General features: G+C 39.0%; 1 protein-coding gene across 2 annotated transcripts in view; it reads right to left on the minus strand.

Moving 5' to 3' along the window:
- Nucleotides 1-20,673, minus strand: part of FBXO11 (F-box protein 11) — a 68,837-nt gene that overhangs the window by 7,071 nt on the left and 41,093 nt on the right. For both annotated transcript variants that reach the window (XM_063391195.1, XM_063391194.1), the window contains exons 5-14: nt 20,481-20,610; nt 19,392-19,475; nt 19,171-19,303; nt 13,884-13,990; nt 13,682-13,793; nt 8,654-8,760; nt 8,431-8,568; nt 1,183-1,400; nt 788-873; nt 612-706 (exon numbers count right to left, since the gene is read on the minus strand). In XM_063391195.1, the coding sequence (XP_063247265.1) occupies nt 612-706; nt 788-873; nt 1,183-1,400; nt 8,431-8,568; nt 8,654-8,760; nt 13,682-13,793; nt 13,884-13,990; nt 19,171-19,303; nt 19,392-19,475; nt 20,481-20,610 (1,210 nt within the window). The remainder of the gene's footprint in view (nt 1-611; nt 707-787; nt 874-1,182; nt 1,401-8,430; nt 8,569-8,653; nt 8,761-13,681; nt 13,794-13,883; nt 13,991-19,170; nt 19,304-19,391; nt 19,476-20,480; nt 20,611-20,673) is intronic.

Here is a 20,673-nt window from a genome sequence, read left to right on the forward strand (position 1 = left end):
TCAGGGGAAGAAGCTGTTCTGGTTAAATTTACTCAATGAAGAGATGAGCTGCACACTTGCAGCATTAGCCGGACCTTAGGTAACATCTGGCAGAAAGACAGACACATATTTCTGAAAATCTGCTATTGCTTACGGGAACATGACAGCTCTTTCAGTTCAGTTAGCAGAGCTCCTGCACACATTGGGAATTGTGCTTTATTTCACACTTTTTCAATACAACAACTGCAATTTCTATCATCCTGAAGACAGTAAAAAAAAATCCTCTCTGAGATTAGAGATAAACACTCCAAAAGAGCTGAACAGACTTTTTTTTGAATTATGACATAATACTATGAAAACTAAGCATTTACAAAAGCTTTCAACCAAGCAACGACAAAATTCTGTAATCTATCCCATTTCAAATATTTTATTCTGTAATAGGAATAATTTAGCGGCATTCATAAAAACCTTCATCTTTAAAATAGCAGCACCAGCTTCAGTTGCTTACCATGAACCTGGTTTATAACGTAAGAAGCTCAAGCATTGCAAGCACAAAGATTTCACAAAGGGTGCTTTTCCCCAACATTTCTAAAAGAGAACACAAGTCTGTGCCTGTCCCAGGCTGCACTTACTACATAAATGCCTCCATGTTGACCATCATGAATCTTGTTGTGTCGAACGATGGGACAGCTGTTTGTTCGAATCTGTATTCCTGCCAATGCATTACCTGTCAACAAAAGTGTTATTTAATACAACTTACACATTCATTTTTCTCAGAAATCAATACACAGCAAGCAAATCAGCTTACCATAAATGTCATTTCCTTCAATAAGGCCTCTTCCATCACCAAAGATATAAACACCACCTTGATTCCCATTAAAAATTGCATTGCCCCTAAGAAAAAAAATCAACATTATGAAGTTATTGTAATACACTGTAGAATACTAAATGTGTATGTAGTGGCCAGGACTGTACCATATTCAGATATAAAATAAAGAACTTATGTTCTGTTACTTTAAGAAAGACCTACCACTAAGTGTACGCACAAATTAAAAATGTAGTTCAACTCAACACAGACAGAAATTTCATTTCTACATATACAGGACTATTTACAGATCCTCATAATTAAATTAAAGTGCACTTATTCCATCCTCATCAAATCTCTTCTTCTACATAGTAAAATAATAATGAGGAAAACAATACCTTATTGTCGGGTCACTGTTTGAGGTAATCCAAACACCTGCGAAATTGTTTGCATAGATTTTGTTCTCTATGAATTGTCCTCTTCCTTTTTCATGCACGTAGATTCCTCCAGTCTGGCCGTGATGGATTTCACACCGCACCACTGTTGGGTTGGCATATGCTTTCACTTCAAAGCCTGCTATCCTGTTTCTATGGATGTTGCAGCTTTCAAAATAACCCTTAAGACATAAAACATGCGGTTTCCTGTAAAAGTCCTTTTTTAAATGAAGGTTATTCCCTCCCCTCCCTTCCCTTTAAATTTAATCCCCATTTATAAGGAAACAGTACCAAAACTGACAACATGTAAGTACTTACACAGCTAATTAAAACAACTACTGACACTATATAATTTCATTAATCCAAAAATAAAATACTGTTTCAAAGACAGTGTTTGCATTACTATTTATGACTACTCATGGAACACCACGAAAAAATGGCAACTCTAGATATAGCACGTTGAACAGGACTAAGTATCAGGTTTCCTCAGCAGCTCCTAAGGACCAGACTCATTTCAAAGGCCAACACAGAAAGGAGAGTGCAATGGAGAAGACTACCTGCTTGTTTTCAGACCAGGAACTACATACATTTGGCAAAAATATGATTTCTTTAGGAAGAAGCGTGCTAAATTTCTTTGAAACAACTGATCAAAATAAATAATATTAATGTGGGAATTCAGTAATTTTTCCATGGCTGGATTGGTCTGAGTAGCCAAGTGGTACAATTCTTTCCTTTTTCCCTTTTTTAAAAATGATGTACACTGAGACACTGTAACAGCAGCAGTAGACCTACAACAGAACTGTATTTAAACAAGAACATTATAAATAGTACTGCTATGGGCAGGGAAAGAAAAGGCCACTGCACAAGGCCGTCCCAGGCACACTCCTTCCATGCAACCATGGAGCAGCACCATGAACTGGCCCACCCGAAAATTCATCTGACAAAATAATTGCTTCCTGCCTGATGATTTCTCTGATTAGACCTGCTCATCATAAGACTTGTTACACTTGCGCACTAAAAAACAAACAAACAAAAAAAAAACCCAAAGAACAACAAACAAACAAAACAAAAACAAACACAAAAAAAATCAAAACAACCAAAACCAAACCAAGTCCAAAACAAAAAAACCCCCACAATTACTGCTACTGCTCAGAGTAACTGGATGCCATGCTCACATGATCTACTACCAGGAATGCGTCAGGCCTGGAGATCCTACTACCTATCACGTGGCAATTACTCAGTTTATTGCCAACATAGGCAGTCAGCACTCTATTTCACTGTGCTGTGAATTACTATAGGACTCCATCAAACAATGACTATAAAAAATCAGAAATACGTCCAGTTTAACAGGGAAATCAAGGCAGCATGCTCTTCTCCCTACTCTGAGGATTACAGTCAGGAAAGGCAGTGATGGATTAAAGATTCTCCAAAAAAGACTATAGACTATCCATGTGCACAGCTTGGCTCTTCAGATTCCTCTGGGTAAAAAAGTCAAATGGAAGATGCCTACTTCTTGTAGACGTTCAGAGTATTTTTTTTCAAGACCTTTGAAGAAATCCAGTCCTAAGTGCATCAAGATGGTTTCAGAGTTCTCAAGGAAGCTACACACTAACAGACAGGGGAATCCAAAGATGATCTCAGAAATATGCCTTCATGCCAATAGGCAGTCTTTTGACTTCTTATCCTGAAAGGACTCACTTTTTTCTCCAAATTTTCACTTAAAATGAAACTCTCAGAGAAACTCACCTAAAACGACAACTTGTTATGTAACATTATATAATAACAACATATATGACATTCTCTGTTGATACCAACAACTTTTCTGGCCCAAATTCACCCCCTAAAAAGGGCTTATACTGACTTCTGTCTTTAAGATGCCCCCAGGCAAACCCTGGTAACTTTTCAGCCACCAGAGCCACACCTCTTCAAAAGGCTCTATTTAGCCTTTGAACTAGAGCCTCTCAAAGAGGTCTAGTGATGAACCTGTGGATCCCAAAAAATCACATAGGGCTCTAGGCAACATTTTTTCTTTGGAAAGTTAGCAAGTATGTTTTTAAAATGAAAATTGCATTTCCAAGCACGGAGTTCCCTGACCTGTCAACCACAGGGTCCACCAACACTGCTTACACAGAGCTTACTGTCAGCTCCAGCTCTAACACGTTACCACCATCAGACACAGCTGCTCCTCTCATCTCTTCTGTCTCTCAGCACACTCGAGCTGCCCAGCCCTTGTGCTCTGTCCAGCCACTGGGCAGCTCAAACCCAGATCCTTTAGGGGGACACTGCCAGGCAGCTATTGAGGTCAGAAAGGTCAGTGCCCCTCCTCTGCACAGACGGACTGCAAGCCTTGTATTGCTTCCACCTCCTTCTAAGAATGGTTTTCAAGTGTGCTGGGTGTTTGACTTGAGTTTTGTGAGGGTTTCTGCTTATAATTCAACAGCCAACAGAAGAAGAACCTGAAGGGGACAGCACCAGACAGATTGCTAAGGAAAAAGAGGCACCTATGATTAATAAGAAGGAATAAAGGATGCATGTGGAAGAAGTATTACAATCTTGCACAAAACTACCAAGTAGCTTTCTGCTTGAAAATCCTAAATATTAAAAACCAGCTCTGTACATCTAATTTATTTACAATCCCAGGCAGAGCATTAGCTGTGGACACAAAATGACAGCTACACTGACAGCATGTGTGGGCAAGAACACTGCTGGAGCCTGGTAAGGTCTGAGTGGGTAATGGAATCAGAAACAAACACCACAGCAATGATAATGCTGATGTTCCCACCTGGCACACACTGTACAAAAAAAGATGTGATCACAAAGATGAGATCCTGCACAGCAGAAGACTTTATACATCACAACTAATTCAGTAATTGAACTTGGATGCTTTTTTCTTTCTGCGTGTTGTCTAGTCTAACAAACATGGCTTTGAAATGCTTTAGAGTTAAGACTTAACTGATGAGATTTGGTTGCTGCTTTTCTTCTCAGAGGATTTCTCCCCCCCTTTATTTCTAAAAGGGCTTTTTTCCTTTCTCTGTTTTGAAGACTACAACATTACAGAAACACAGATGCATTTCATATTACTGTTTGAACAACACATGCATCAAAAGAAAAAAGATAAAATTGTATAAGATTTAACATTTCCCAAATATTTATTGACTCTGGTATTCCCAATAGGGCAGGAAAAAAGAGAAAAACAAAATTTTTAAAAAGACAACAGGAAATGAATACAGAAAAAGTAACTGCCTATGCTTATAAAAATTTGCCTTCCAAACCCTGGAAAGGTCCTTATTTGAGAGTCAGCGCATTTTATGAAAATTCAAATGCAACAAAGAAAATCACATCCAAGATGCAAAACAATCCTTTTATTTTTATGCACAGCAAAAGGCAAATTGAATTTTTAATGTAGTCTGTATAGAATCTGGCATATGCCTAATTTTTTTTTTTTGGACTTTATATACACATTTCTTTAAAATTATTTGATTTATAGTATTTAGAAGACAGAGTAAACTAGGCATGATGACCCAACTTAGACCCATGCTGCTACATTCCTTTTTCATCAGAAAAAATCCTCCAAGCTCCTCATTTGGGTGCAATGAAAATGAAAACTGTTTTGTCTACAGCTCAGCTTTAAACTGTAAAATGATGCTTATTCTTACATTAAATTGGAACTTCTCTGTTGTTTGCATACAACTACAAAATAACATACAAGTTATGACAGATGCCTGGTAACTCATCTCAGGCACCTGAGAGGTCAGAGTAAGGCATTCAGGGCTGTCAATGACACGCTGCATTTTTAATGCCAGCTTGTTACATATTTGTCACAGCACTAAGGCAAACGTCAGGAGATTCCCAATTTAGAAATAAGAGGTTAAGTTTCTACAAGTATCAAAACACAAAAAACAGTCTCTGGGAACATGAAACTGAAAAACAAAGCACCCTTGAACCTTTTGGAGACAGCACTCCACCACAGAAACCCACGGGAAAAGAACGTGTAGGGTAGGAATTCAGCACTGGAATGCACTTATCCCACTTCACAGTCACAAGCAGTATGAAAAAAATTACAGAAAGTAACAGAAGAGAAGTGAGAGAAGCAAAAATACAAAATCCATTACTTTGTTTAGGAATATAGGATTTGTATCTGAAGGATACCATGGTGCTTTGTCACTAAACAAGCACATAAACAGTGTCAATGATGTCATTTCATTGACTCTATCACTGGACATGATGCAAAAGCAGAACATGCTGCCAAAGCAGACTTTAAGACATGGGGGGACTGAATCTTTCGAAGGAGTTTATGGCTATGAAATATTTCAATAACATTTGTAGCTGAGATAAATGTTATTCACACATTCTCTTTAATGTGCTACTGTTTCTTTTAAACAAAAGAGAAACATTTATTTCTATTCCATTTTGCTTGTGATACTACACTGATCACAGCTCTAAAACAGGCATTTCATTGGTAAGAAAAAAAGATCAAATACACTTTTATTTAAAATTAATCAAGTGAATTCAGCCTGGATTTTTAATTTTTTTAATATTTCAGTACTCATATATTTAATATTTATACTTCAGTACTTAAACAAGAAGCAGCTCCTACCCAGACTTTCCAATTAACCCTCAAGCCTACATACAGATACCTCCGCTGCAGGAGTTGCTGAAGCACTTTCCTTTAGCAGTTTTTTTATAGCTGAAATCACTTCATTCCATGTCTCCAAGCCTGTTTAAGTCTTGAAGGGATATATAGACATACGTACCCACTGAAGCGGATTAGAAGTGCTTGTACAGTATGTTAACACAGTCCAAACAAACAGATAGTAAAAAGCAAAGACATCTGCCACCACTCTTTGCAAACCAGCCAAGCAACATCACCTCTAGAGAAGAGAAAGTGATGTAAAGCCATCCTCTCAGCTGGTGAAATGTTGGCCAACACAGAACAAGAATGGTCCTTAGGATATAACTATTAGAGCGGAGAAGAGGCACCTACCAGCAGAATCCCACCATGTTTCACCTTCCACTGGCAAGATTTTATGCCAGCAGCAAAAACAGCAGCCCTATGACCTGTTTGCCTTCTCCTGAAGCCAGAAAACCACAAATCCAACAGCCACAACTAGCGCTGTCTTGATGCTTTATCTCTGCCTCCCCAGCAAACTGGGCAAAAAGGAGAAAGGCCTCACTACATTCTATCCATGGTGGATTTCCTGTTAATGCTACTTCCAGTCTGCCAACTCTCATCAAAAACCTGAACAGGTCTGGGTTAGAACTTGCTGAGGGTGCACTTGATCCCACTGACTATATCACTGATGAATGGTACTGGTCCCAGTACAGACCACCGAGGGACATGATTTAGCCACTGGCATCTACCCTCTGGATGCAACTATCCAAACAATTCCTCATCCACTGAACAGTCTATCCATCAAATCCAGATCTTAACCATTTAGGGAGAAAGATGTTGAAGGGGAATGTGTCAAGGCCTTACAGGAGTCCACATAAATGACATCCATAGCCCTTCCTTTCTCCAGTGATGCAGTCACTCCATCACAGGTCACTGAGTTGGTCAGGCAGGACTTGTCCTTGGTGAAGCCGTGCTGGCTGTCCCCTGTCACCTCCCTGTCCTCTATGAGCCTTGGCACAGCTTCCAGGAGGAGCTGTTCCATGATCTTCCCAGGCACAGAAGTGAGGCTGACAGGTGAGTACCTGCCAGGGTCCTCCTTCTGCCCTTCAATAAAAATGGGTGCCAAGTTTCCCTTTTGCCAGTCACCAGGGACTTCACCTCACTGCCATGACTTTTCAAATGTCATGGAAAGTGGCTTGGACCTCACATCAGCCAATTCCCTCAGGACTCTGGGATGCATCTCACTGAGTTCCATAGACTTTTGTACATTCAGGTTCCTAGGGCAGTCACAACTGTGATTTTCTCTTACAGTGAGAGTGACTTTGCACCCACTGTCCCTGCGTTGAGGTCCATCCACTAAAGAGGTGTAGAAAGACAGACTACCAATAAAAACTGAGGCAAAATGTTGTTGAGTACCTCAGACTTCTCCTCATCTCTTGTCACTGCTGTTGCTCATGGGAGGGGTGGGGTGATGTGAGGTTTTTTTGCCATTCCTTTTCTGAAAGACATCCCTGTGGAAGCCTTCCCTGTCATTCCTTGTATGCCTTGCCAAGTTCAGCTCCATTCACGCCCTGGCCTTCCTGACCCCATCCCTACACAACTGGACAGTGTCTCTGGACTCTTCCCAGGTCACCTGTCACTGCTTCCACTACCTGTGCATTTCCTCCTTGACCTTTTATCTCAACCCAGCAGGTCTCCTGTCTTCCTTTCCTGATTTCTTACACCTAGGGATCAAGAGCTTTTGCACCCTATGGAAAACATCCTTAAGAGATCTGCGATTTTAAGAGTGACTAAAAGAAAACAACTAAAATCGGTTATTTTGCCAGCTAGGCGTGGGGAATTGGGACTTTGTCACTCAAGCAGAAAAAACAATGATTTGGCACTCTTTGGAAGACATGCAAAATATTTTCCTAAAACAAATCATCTTTCATTTCAGAGACAAAAATCTATTCTATTTCAAGGGCTGTGAATGTCATTTCTCACTACATGTACTTGCGTACATGTGTATGCGTGCTTGGAAATGATGAGCTTCACCCCACACAAATAAACATATTTATGAAAGAAGACCTGAATTTTGGTATGAAATTCTATGTTAAAATTCCCTGCTACAACTACAACACAACTACAACTGTTAAAATTCCCTTCTACCAAAATCCTCTTCGCAGAGAAGGTGTACATACCCTGTTGCAGAGTTCTAACATTAAAATAAGACTAAGTCTCCACAAAGCTTTTTTTTTTCTTTTCTAAATCATCCAGCACCTTATTTTTGTTCCATTTCAAAGGGAAAAGAATGAAGTATAAATATAAGCCTACAGTTTACATCCTATTTCAAGAGGTATTTGTCACTGCAGCATAATACAATGTAACAGGATGCCAATCAATTGCAAAAAGCTTGCTTAAACCTCTTTCAGCTAAAATTGTCTTTAAAGTGATGTCTCCCACTTAAGGGCAAGAGAACAACAGTAGGCATATTTTAAAGTATATGTTCACGAGTAAATGCATGTTTTTTAAAACACATTTCTCCAATGACAGGCAAAATTTGAAGACTTCAGTTCTACAACATCTGTATTTCTTTCTTCAAAAGAAAATATATAGGTTACCATTCCATGGTCAAAAGTGAAAACGCCAACGTCACGTCCGTGGTGAATGTGATTCCGTCTGATAATGGGATTTCCGTGGTTTTTAACCCAAATGCCTGCTAACGCATTATTGGATATCTCATTGTCCTCGTATATTCCCTGGGAAATAAAAATGTAAATTAAGACAGAAATCAAGACCAGTAAACAATTTTATCAAGGTAAAGAAATTAATAAGGAAAATTACCTGTGCGTGGTCTGTAATATAAAGTCCAACATTTTCACAGTCACTGATGTTACAGTGTTTTATAGTAGGACAAGCTCCCTGGCCACTAACACATACTGCAGAGCCAACTGGAAGAAAACAGTACAGTTACCATAGCTTCAAAGCATAGCGTATTTATAAATAGTCTGGCAGTGCTTTCACAAGAAAAGTTAGTGTGAACTGATATTTAAAAAAGATTTGGTGTGCAGAGTGCCACAGCACTGCAAGCCACTGGCAGAAAAACACTACTGTCATCATTTTGCAGATGCAAAAACCATGGTAGGAGTCACTTTAAAATCACCCAGCCAAAGTTAAACAGCTGCCAGGACAATGGTTTATATGTTAATTCATGCTTATGAAAGCTCTCACTCATTTATTTCCCTGTGTTAGGCCCACTGTATACTGACTGTTCACAGCAGAGGACAAGAGAAATATAACGAAATTCTCTGCTAATTACCGCCTTGTTTTGCTTCCCTTTAAATTTTCACAACTCAGTACTTCAAAGAGGCCAAACAATTTTGTAGCATACAAAGACATACTGTCTACCCCATGTTCAGCAGGACACAGATGCACAATCTTGAGGACAAAATAAACATCAGAAACAAACAGGTCTCTTCCCAGCTGAATTACAAAGCTCCTTGAAAATTCAGCTATCATACCATAAACGAGAAAGTAAATATTTTCCAGGAAACTAGGACTCAAACTGCTCAGGACTTCAGCAGATCAGCTCAATTCCCTGAACTCCATGAATTGTGACAATATGAAATTCCACAGCCACTAAAATCAAGTGATTTCTAAAAGGTAAGAGCTCATGTCAGGGAACCTGGCCTATGTAACAAGTCCCCCACAGTTAAGCATCACTAAATAAGCAAACCAGTACCTCCTCTGTTAATCAGTTTTCATATATCCTTCTAGCAAAGCACTATGACTATGCTTAAATAATTCACAGACTCATTTATGGAGAGCTTATTTTTTAATTTTTTAATTCCTAAAGAAATTATTTTGATTGTCTAGTCTGACCTTATGAATAATACAGGCTATACTAATTCCCTGAATTAAATCCTGCTTCAGTTCTAGTAGCAAGAACTTCAGTACATATCTTGTAGAAACATATTTAAATTTTGATAACTATGATTTCCAGCAACTGAGAAACCATAAAGCTTGTTAGCTGGCTAGAGGGCTGTTGTCCTTTTAATTTATACTTTAATTGCTCATCTGAATTCCTCCAGCTTTGGCACCCAGTTCTCTTTATATCAGTGTATGCCATACCCAATGCACACATATATTCAGTGCAAGGAACTTACTTTATCAAGGAGAAAGCTGAAGGAGCAACAAATTGCAGTCACTGTGTTTTTCACTACAACTGAAGTTTTCTGCTTTACCTTATATGACTTTTCATTGAACAGTTTCTAAATTTTCCAACGTGTTGCTATGGACACCAGAAAAGAGCACTTTATTCTCTAGGAGGACTGAGCAGAGGCGTTAACACAAGTCTCTACTTCTGCTCGCTATTCCCACAGGTGTAACTAAGGATCACATCAGTTCTTTTGGCCACTCCACCACGTGAGGGCTCATATTTAGCAGTTTATCCACAATGACTCTTTAAGCTTTTCTCAGCTTTCCAGGAGAGGGGTTCAGCCCTCAGAAATAGGAACAAGAGCAAGCTGTGTGTGTAACTCTGCGCTTTGTCAGACTAATGTGAGTGGTGTTTGACAGTCCATCTACCAGGAAGGTTACACCAACCCATCCTCCTGGTTATTTTTAAGACTGTAGTTACATTACACTCATATTGTATTTATAACACTCAATAGTAAAGTCCTCTTTGTCTACAGGTCTCATTAAGACAGATCTTACTTCCTCTGCAAGTCAAGAAGACATCTTTGAAATAACCACCAAAAAAGCCATTCCAGTTACTCTGAAAGTTATTTTTCATCTATTTGGTGTGGGCTCTGGGCGTTCTGCAGAACTCCAAAACTTTAAAGCACTATGTGTTGATGTCAAACATTTTTCAAAGTTCTGTATAATTACACTGGGACTACTGCCTTCATTTGGTCAAAGAAAGTAATCAAAAATGCCAACAGTGTAATGCAACCATTATAACTTTCTGTAAATACACACTAATTTGATTCATCATAAATTTTAAATTCTTGACTGACCTGCATTTATACCTCATCATTCTACCCAAGATCAACAGGCAGTACTCTTGCCATACTTCATCCTGTGTAGTCTCTTCCCCTGCCACCTCCCTCAGGGACAAAGACCATCTCTCATCGAGGTTTCAAGTTACCATTGATAAACAATAGGTAGCCAGAGAATTTCTTGGCCAGTTCTTTGTAAACTCCTGCATTATTTTAGAATGTCCATTTTTACAGCTGTTCAGTCTCATCCACAGTTACTGTCAAGAGTGGAACATGTTTCATTATCCCTCTAGAGGATTGAGGGCATTTATGATTCCTGCCTATTCTCATTAAATACGGAAAAAAATTATACAACACTTTGCCATTCAAATTTTTCCATTCTATGATGATGAATAAGCATCACTGCTAAAACTCCCTTTGTTCCCCAAATTAAGACACAACTACTGTCTCTTCCAGACAGATGTTGCATCTTGTCTTGTCTATCAAGTTCTTGGTGGCAGTAAAGTGATGCGGTTTTATTTTGGAGAGAAGTCCCCACAGTTTCTTTCAATTCCTGATTTCTTATTTGTATTAACTGTTAATAACTTATTTCTTGTATTTCATAATTGCTTTCACTCCCCTTCCTCTATCTCTTTTTGTGAGATTGAGGAGCTATGGATTTTGGGAACCCAGCGTGATGTTCTAAAAGCACACCTCTATCACATTTTGCTTATTTAAATTGAAAGCAATCTTTATTCTGACTCACTTCCCTGGACTTGAGTATTGATCATGTGAAATTGGTCCTTTTGGAGTACAAAGCACATGGAGTACTGATTTAAGCTTTGTTTCCTCAGAATATAATGATTGCACACACTCCAGCAATATTAATTTTTTTTTTTAAAAAAAGGAACATTGTCATCTGCTACTACTTTTATCTATCAAGGTGAAGACTAAAACAGATTTCTTACACAATGGATGCAACAGAACCTCTAGACTCAGGATCTTGCCATTTAAACTTTATTTGAAAATGTTTCAAAAGATGCTTTGGACTGGCAGCAGGAACCTCCAGCTTAATTGACTTGCACTTACATAGCTCCCATCTTTACATATGACATACATTAAAAACTTTACATATGACAATGTAGAAATATGCTTTAATGCAACTTGGACATCTATAGAAAGGGTATCAAGCATGTGCTAAGAAAGGTTTTGAATGCCTGTGGATCAATACTTCAGAGATGTCAATTATCTGGAAACAGTAAATGCTTTTTCTGGCAGACTGCCATTCTTCCTTCTTTTTTACACAAATGCTGTACTTCCTGAGTAGGTAACAGCAAGGCTTGGTAGGATTAAAAAGCCAGTAAAACTTGATAATCGGTAAGTGATGATAGTATAGCCTACACACAGCCTCCAAAATTGACCAGAAATTTTGATTTTGGAAAAGAACATCAACAGTTCAATACAATAACCATTCAGAAATTCAGAGTCTTGGAGGGAGCAAAACTTCAAAACTCTCAGAAATGGAAAGTGGTCATGAACAAAATTATCAAAACTTAATTTTCATAAATAACTTTCACAAAAATATGGAGTCATGCAGTTCTTCAAACTACTTTAATAATCAAGCTGAATGTGGCCTTATCTAATTCCTCTCACTGATTGTCAGGGTCTCCAATACTGGTATATGATAAGTTCCAGAACACCTTTTCCTCATATACTTCGATTTCCGAGTATTAGCATTAACACTGGCATCACTGGGATACAGGAAACAGCTCGCTGTCCTTTGCTCCTCTTTTATCATTTTTAACACCTCCAAGTGTTCACTGATATGTCTCCAATAAAAAAGATGGTGATGCAAAGCAAGAGCTACAAAGCATAGAACTGCCTTGACCAAGTGCAATGGTTTACAGCCCAAAACCTTCAAGAGAGCACATCTTCCTCTAGAAGGCACACACCTGGAATCCTTCTACCATTCTCATCACAGTTCCTTGCAGTATTCTTCACAGGCAGTACCAGAAAAATGTAGGTTTTGTATCTAGCTGGAAGAACTCTTTTATTTTTCCTTGCCTTTATGTTGAGCTGAGCAACTTCCACGTACAGCCTGCTGCACAGATCCATTCCCTCTCCCTAGCTGACCTTGGGGAAGTTCACATGGCCATTTTCATGTGAAGACTCACTATGTTAATTCTCCTGAACCTCTTCTTTCTGACACTCCAACTCCACTTCATCTGGCTGTGCTCAAAGACATTCAACTTGCCATGTCTTGTGTCTAGTGATTGCAAACTGTCATGTCTTCCTGCTGGTGACTAAACTGCCATCCAGCTCCTCACTTCCAGACACTGACCCCTTCTTTCCTTAACCTAAACTACTGGTTTCTCCCAAATCAGGCGGTATAAATTCCTCATTGTCTATGATGGTGAAATGAGTCTTCCAACACTTCTGCCTGTAGAGCTACTACTCATCCTCTGAATGTGTTAAATCATTCCACTCAGAAGAGAGCTGAGCTTAGCAGTTACATCTTGTGACTGTTTAATGCCATCGTTTCCAATACTGAGTATCACAACGAGCCGCAGGAACAAGGCCCATGTGTAACCCTTTCAAACGCCCCATCCTGCCAGCTACAATTGTACACCAAACTCAAGTATGTTTATTTAACTGTCACTTCTCAATTTCAAACCAACTGGCCAAAGAGTTCAAACAGATTCAAACAGAAAACCAAGTATACATTATCACAGAGGCTTTGGACACAAAGAAGTCAGTCACTCTAATAGTGATGCTCCAAGGCAATTAAGGCTTGCAGACCTGTATTGAATACCTGCATCAAAAAATAAAAATACGCCAATAGTAATCATACTCAATTTGTTGTGTTTCTTCAAACAATAAAAAGCCCACTAACCTGTACAAGTACTTCGAATAATACAGTGATCTATAATTGGACTGCAGTTCACGGTAATCTCTAAGCAGTGGTGTGCATTGTGATGCTGAGCAGATTTGTCATCAGGGTTAAACTGAAAAGGAAGAAAACAGAAATGTTGTATTTAACTGCTCAGGCATTAAAATAAAATTTTTAAGAGGATGCTTAAGGATGAGAGTCTTACCCTGATTGTCATATATCCAACATAGGCATCTTCAGAACCCTCCATAAAAACGAAGGTGGAATCCCTAGTGTTTTCTATTATAACTTTATCTGCTACTTTTCCAGGTGCTGCAAAGAAAACAATAAGTCTTAGTTTATGCTGCTGAAAAAAAATCCTCAAAATACTTACAGAATTCTGTTCAAAGCAACAAAGGAAAATTATCACTATTGTTGGCACATAAATAGTCTTCCTGTCAAAAGGATCTTAAAGAAGGAAGTTTCAATGACAATGAAGAAACTAGTCTTTAACTAACACATTTCGGCATTAATTTAATGATATCTAGTACCGTGAGAAAAGCCTCCTCTTACAGAGCTGGTTTTTGATTACTACTTACAATGAACTAAACTAACAGCTTATATATAGGTACCAGGCTAGAGGCAGTTTAACTTGTTCCAAGTACAATTTCTTCTGGTATTCCAAACCCTTTTATTAATGCTAAAAACATACATTCCATCACTGACACAAACCATTATTTACTAATCTGCTCATGACCTACAAGTGACCTCTCCACACTTCTCAAATGTCGGATTCAAAGTTTTGAATGGATACCCTCATTATTCTTTATGAAAAAATCTTACTGAATTAGATTGAACTATAGTACTGGCAGTATGTACAGAAGGTTACAAAAGTGGTTCACTAGCAAAATGCCATAATGTGTCACTTGATTTCCTGTGCTACCAGAGAGGCTCTGCTCGACTCTTTACCCTTAATCCAAAGGCAGGTGATGCTTATGTTGGGATGGCAGGAGCCAGCAGAGGGAGCACCAAGCAACCTCAGCCACCCACCACAATAAATTCAATGACGCTCATTCACAAACAAGATCGTTTTTCTGATTCAAACCTGCACATTAAACATGCAAGCCAGAAGCAGCCTTCCCTCAACACACCAAATACAAAGGTGGGAGTTTCACGTACTATAGGAGATACCTCATCTGATAGCATTTTAAACTGTTTCCAACTCAACACAAACACGTATTTGTCCTAAATTCTGTATTTTATTGAAAAGGCTATGCACAGGATTCCTCCTAAGTAGATCCTTTTCTGTTGTCTGCTGACATTAGCATAGACAAGCAGTATGTCCTGTTCTTCATCACTGTGGCAGAAAGATGTCAGTCAGAATGAAGCAACATTTACATTATTATCCAGCTTGTTCTCACTATCTAAAAGCCCAATCTCCGCTTTCATTACTGCAGAGCTGCAAATATTTTAAGGTAGTCTGGCTCTCCTCTACACCCCTATTCACTTAGTACTAGATAACAACTAAAAGAGGCTTTGATGAGGATTTGTGTCCTCATACAAAACATATTTCTGGGGTTTGGTAACATTTCTATATATTCACCATGGTGCACATGCAGTGGCATAAACAAATCCATGTGTTTCAGCACATGAAAAGGAACAGCACCACAGTACTGCAGGTAAACCAAACCCAGGAAATAAACAGAGCCCTTAGGAGGATATGAGAGCCATAAATCAGTATCAGAACTTTCGCGGTGGCACAGAAAAATTGCACTTCACATTGGATGCTCTGAAACACTATTGAACAGAGATTTGTGGAATTGTTTGCAAAGCACTTGGATCATGTTCTCTATGGACACCTTCCTCTCATCACACAAGTTCCTACACAAGTAGTAACTTCTGAGTTGGGAAGGTCCCAGAATGCCCATCATGGAATGTGCCAGTTAGTAAGATCACTGCACTTAGATCTCCCTAGGAAAATAGTGAAGACTTCCTTAAGCATTAGTTTCATTCCAAATGCACCAGTGAAATTCTCTGCAACGTTCTACTGAATCTTAGTGAAGTCATCATTTAGAGAAATATCCCTATTTCAGCTTTTGGCTTAGACCACTTTAAAATAAAGAAATCAGTTGGAATTGGAAACGGAAGAAAAGGGCCACTAATTTTGTAATCAAGCAAAACATAGCTCCCAAGAAGTCAATTTGCTGGAACATAAGGGAGTCATGTTCCCCAGGATCAGAATTCATGCTCAGCTTAAGGACCATGTATAGACCATTTAGAAATAATGGAACAGAAAGCGTACAGTAAGGGACTGTCAAAAAATATATAAATTAACTGCATATTGCCTCAGAATTATTTAATTCCTCATAAGGAATAAAACAATTTCACTTTTCCCTACATTAGAAGACAAAAAATCACCACCTTCTGCAGGAACTAACTGTGACCCTGTCCAATTGTACCAAGCAAAAACCAGTTACTCTTTTAGATCATACAATATACAAGATGTAAACCACAGAGGTCTAAACCAGTCCAAAATAAAGCTTTCAATACAAAGATGCAGAATGGGTATTTGAAGAACTCAGGCACATGAAAGTACTCTTCCACTCTAAAGTAAAAAATATCCAATTATAATAGTTCTCTTATCATTTTAGATTTTCCACCCTTAAAATGACAATAACCATTCTTATTGGCTTTACTATTTTTTTTTCTTGACTGAAGGATCTTTTGATAATCCATTTTCATCTGCTTGCATATTATTTAAGTCAAATGGAAAATAAAGGGAAAAAATGTAAGCTGTAGCTCTGAAAATACATGTTCAGTGAAGACTCTCATCTCAGAACATGTCTGTACAACTGCTGAAACTCAGCAATTTGGAGATCTTGTGTCTTGAATGAGATGAGCGCTCCATGGAAAGCTCCTATTCCTGCAGCAAACACACCTCCCTCTCCAACCCTGGAAAACAGAATTCTTTTTAAAAATTCAAAGGTATTTCTGTCTGCTGAACCAGATGCAAAAACTTCCTTACAGAACCTCTCCTTTTGCTCCTTCTTGGCAATTCAGATATGCCACAGTACTAGTAATACATCCAAAGCCTTCCTTATGAACCAACTCCTTCCCACAGATTTAAGGGAAGAAATAACCCCAAAATCAAACAGAATAAAAAACTCAGAACACCAGGCATTATTTGCTAAGCACATTTTAGTTATGTGGCCAAGCAGAAGTTTCTTCCAAGCTCAAGGTATGTTAAGTTGCCTTTCTAATAATGTTGTGCTCTTTCTGAAGCCAGAAGAATAAACTATTAAAGAAATTTGAGTAGAAATGCAGAGAGATTTGGTGCTGCCTTAATTCTACCATTCTGAAAAGCATACCACACTGAACAGAGGAGGTAGTTCTCCAAGGCTTTGCGGTTCACTTGAATTTGTTTTCTTTTCCAGTCAAATGAAAACTGACTCTCTACAATGTCACTCACCATTCAGTGGAGAAAGTCTGAGGAAGTGAAGTCAGCAGTGCCAAAAACTGAAATATAAATACATCTAGCATTGCTGGACTCCTCTTGGAGGTTTTGTTCCCCAAGATAGCTATTCTGTTACAAAAATACACAATAAAGATCCCTGGCTTTTAAAGGACTGTACTTAAGATAACTGTTCTTCTGAATAACTTAGGTTAATTCCAGAGGAAGGGAAAGCAGATGGCTTTTCAAAACTTAAAACAGAACGTGCAGAAGTTTACCCAGATATCAAAGGTATCATTTCAAGTGTCTGAAGTGAGTGTGAAACTTTATATCTTACAGAATCACAGAATCATTAGGTTAGAAGAGACCTCCAGGATCAAGTCCAACCCAATCCTAACCTCAATTGCACCATGGCACCAAGTGCCACATCTAGTCGTTTCTTAAACGCATCCAGAGATGGTGAATCCACCATCTCCCCAGGTAGATATCTTAGGACAGTGCTGATCCAGTTTCTCTGGACTTTAAGCACTTCATGGATATGACCTGCTCTATTTGTACTGTCATCCTCTCTTCTGTGAAACAGAAGCCAGGGGCTGGTTGCTTGTCTGTGGCCACATCTGCATTAGCAAGCCCTGCAGCCTAACACAGGAGTGGTACCACAGAGAGAACCAGTGCTGAGGATCAGCCACCTCCACCACACACTGCAGAACAGGGAGGAGAGCAGAGACTGACTTTGCCCTAGTCCTCACCAGGTCCCTCTGACTGAACACACACTGCCTACTGAAGGGCAGGAAGAGTATTCCAGGAACATGTCTCTTGAATTAGTCTCATCCAAAAGGAATCCAGTTTGTGCTCCAAAAGCTGTCCACAACACCGACCAAAGCACTTTAAGTGGGCATGTTCAGAATGTTAGCTCCAGAAATGTAGTCACAAACTGACAAACTCACATATTAACACAGCCATATCTTGCAGATCTGTGGGGACAATTTTTCAGAATAACACTGGAACAATCTGACTGCATTGCTCAAAACCATTCTCCCTGCCAAGGCTGCAAAGCCCAGGCAAGAAGTGCCAGAACAGTCTCACTCAAGAACAGAACAGTTGGTATGGAGAAGAGATAAATACCCAGAAAGAGAGATTTTGCAAAAGAAAGAACATACACATATGAAACACACCCTCCAAAACAAACAAAACCCCCCACTCTTACAAAAAAAAGCCCCCAAAATCAAACAAACAAAAAAACCAACAAACCAAAACAACACCACCAACCCCAAACCCACAACCCAGTAAGCCAAATCAGCCCAGAGAGATAGCTTCTCAGAAAACACAAACAGCAGGTAATTCACTTCTGGATCACCACAGGAGCAAGAGGTCTGAGAACCCTTAATCAAAATCTCTACCAGAGAGTAATACAGCCTGAATTCCAACCAGTTATCATGCTGCTGGGAATTCATATACTCCTAGTAGTGACAGAAAAAGCAAGCAGCTCCACAGGTACCACAATTTGCAGCCTGGTACATTATATTAACTTCCTAAAACTTTCCTATACTCTGAGTCTTATTTCCTTCTCCATAAAGGTTCCTGCTCAGAGAAACAGTTGGCAGAGAACAGAAGAACCTCCAGTCTCAGAATCTTCCTGCTGGATGCTTTCATTTCCTTCCTCAAGATGGAATTATGATACTGAAAAAATGGGACAGATGCTAATTTGGGTTTGTTCTCACTGCTGGTTTCTACTCTGGAGATGGCTTATATATGTATGTATGTAAAAATTTCAACTGCTGTCCTGTAACTGAAAAAGCTTTCTGACAAATTCCATTTTTTTCTCCTAATGAAATAAAAAGACAAATCAAGTTATTCTGAGAACTAGCAAGCAGACAACATCATTTCAGTCTGAAGCATCACCTACTTTTGAGTTAGTGACACTTGTACAAAAACCACTTATTTGGTAGGCAGATGAAGAAAGATGGGCATTTATACTGGATATTTAATACACCTGAGTATCATGGTAATTAAGGTGGTAATTAACACAAGTTTGAGACAGTGATGCTCCCAGTTCACATACCTGCACCAATCATGGTGATTGGAGATTCTATATATATCCATTCATCAGTATATATACCAGAGTGAACAAAGATAAGTCCATCAAAATGAGCTTCTTGAACTCCACCAAGAGCATCCTCAATGGTATCATAATACTAGAAGAAAAGGAACAAATTTAGAGTTATGTCCATTTCCACTTATATAGATACGTAATTATTTTTAAGAACTGCTTTGGAAACATACCAACATATTTTCTCTTCCTTTGTATCTTGCAGGATTACTGTAGAAATGTTCAGCAAAGCCTGGCTTTACATGTGCTCCTTTGTACTGGAACAAGGAAAAGAGTTTGTGAGAGCTTGCAGACAGGTGGGTCCGAATGCACTGGCAGAAGATTTACTAATTCCCTAATTAACAAGCCATTTGCTGATATCAGTTTGTCCCAGGAAGTAAGGATCATATACTGACCTCCCACTCCAGGCACACAGTTTGAAATGGCAACAGAAGAAATGTCCAAGCCTAAGGGAGTGGTCAACTAAGCCATAAGTCCAACTACTTACACAGCCATATGCCTTGACCTGATTGAAAAGCTTCACACACCTGAATCATTCCACAAGAGCTGTCCTTACTTCCATCTCTTGATTCTCTAGCAGCTTGCCACAAAAACTGCATTTATATGGTGAGGAAAAGAGAATCCCATACCCTCACTAGTGGCTGAATACTAAACAAAGAAGCCAAGTCAACCATTTGTCCTCAATGCACTTCAGAAGTTCACTAACCAGCAACACATGGGATTGTGTGATACACGCACCTCCAATGTTTACTTCCCTTGTCTTCCTAGTATCATGCCCAGCCATTTGTTCAATGCCTTTGAAATTTTGGATTAGAGGTATAATTCACATTCCTTAAAGAAGATTTGTTTACCTCCAGTCAGGCCAGCTGTAAATCACTATTTAGCCCAAGTGATATTACCAATATACGTTTGGCTTACCAGAGGAAGATGCACACAAATCTGATAAGCAGCACACACTCTGGTTTCGTAAGATATGACAACAGCAGCTTTCACATTCTTATGACAATCTCATACATAAAATTTCAGTGATGTAAAACCCAACACAGAAGAGCTGTGGATACTCAAGGACTCCATTTACCATGTGGTGTCTCCCTAAAGTGCACCTCAAAACAGGAAATAAGTTCTGAAGTCCCCCTACTGTACACCACCACAAGGATCTTAAAGTCTAAACCCAAGATAATTACTGTTGTCAGCCACACTTCAGAAGTTGGTGTTTTTGATAAATACCAATAAATTTGAATATAAACGAATAAAACTGTTACCAGCTGCTGGAAGCTTTCTTTCCAGGGATTTGGATGTTCATATTCTTCTGGATTAATCTGATAAAATTTACCAGGTTCAGGATGCATCATTGGACGAGTGTACTCAAATACTTCCATATACAATCTTTTCCTGAGCAGAAGAGAAAATTAATACATTTCTGATTACTTGTCCATTTTGATATAGAACCAAAGG

The sequence above is a fragment of the Prinia subflava genome, chromosome 2, assembly GCF_021018805.1.
Source record: "Prinia subflava isolate CZ2003 ecotype Zambia chromosome 2, Cam_Psub_1.2, whole genome shotgun sequence".
Taxonomy (NCBI): domain Eukaryota; kingdom Metazoa; phylum Chordata; class Aves; order Passeriformes; family Cisticolidae; genus Prinia; species Prinia subflava.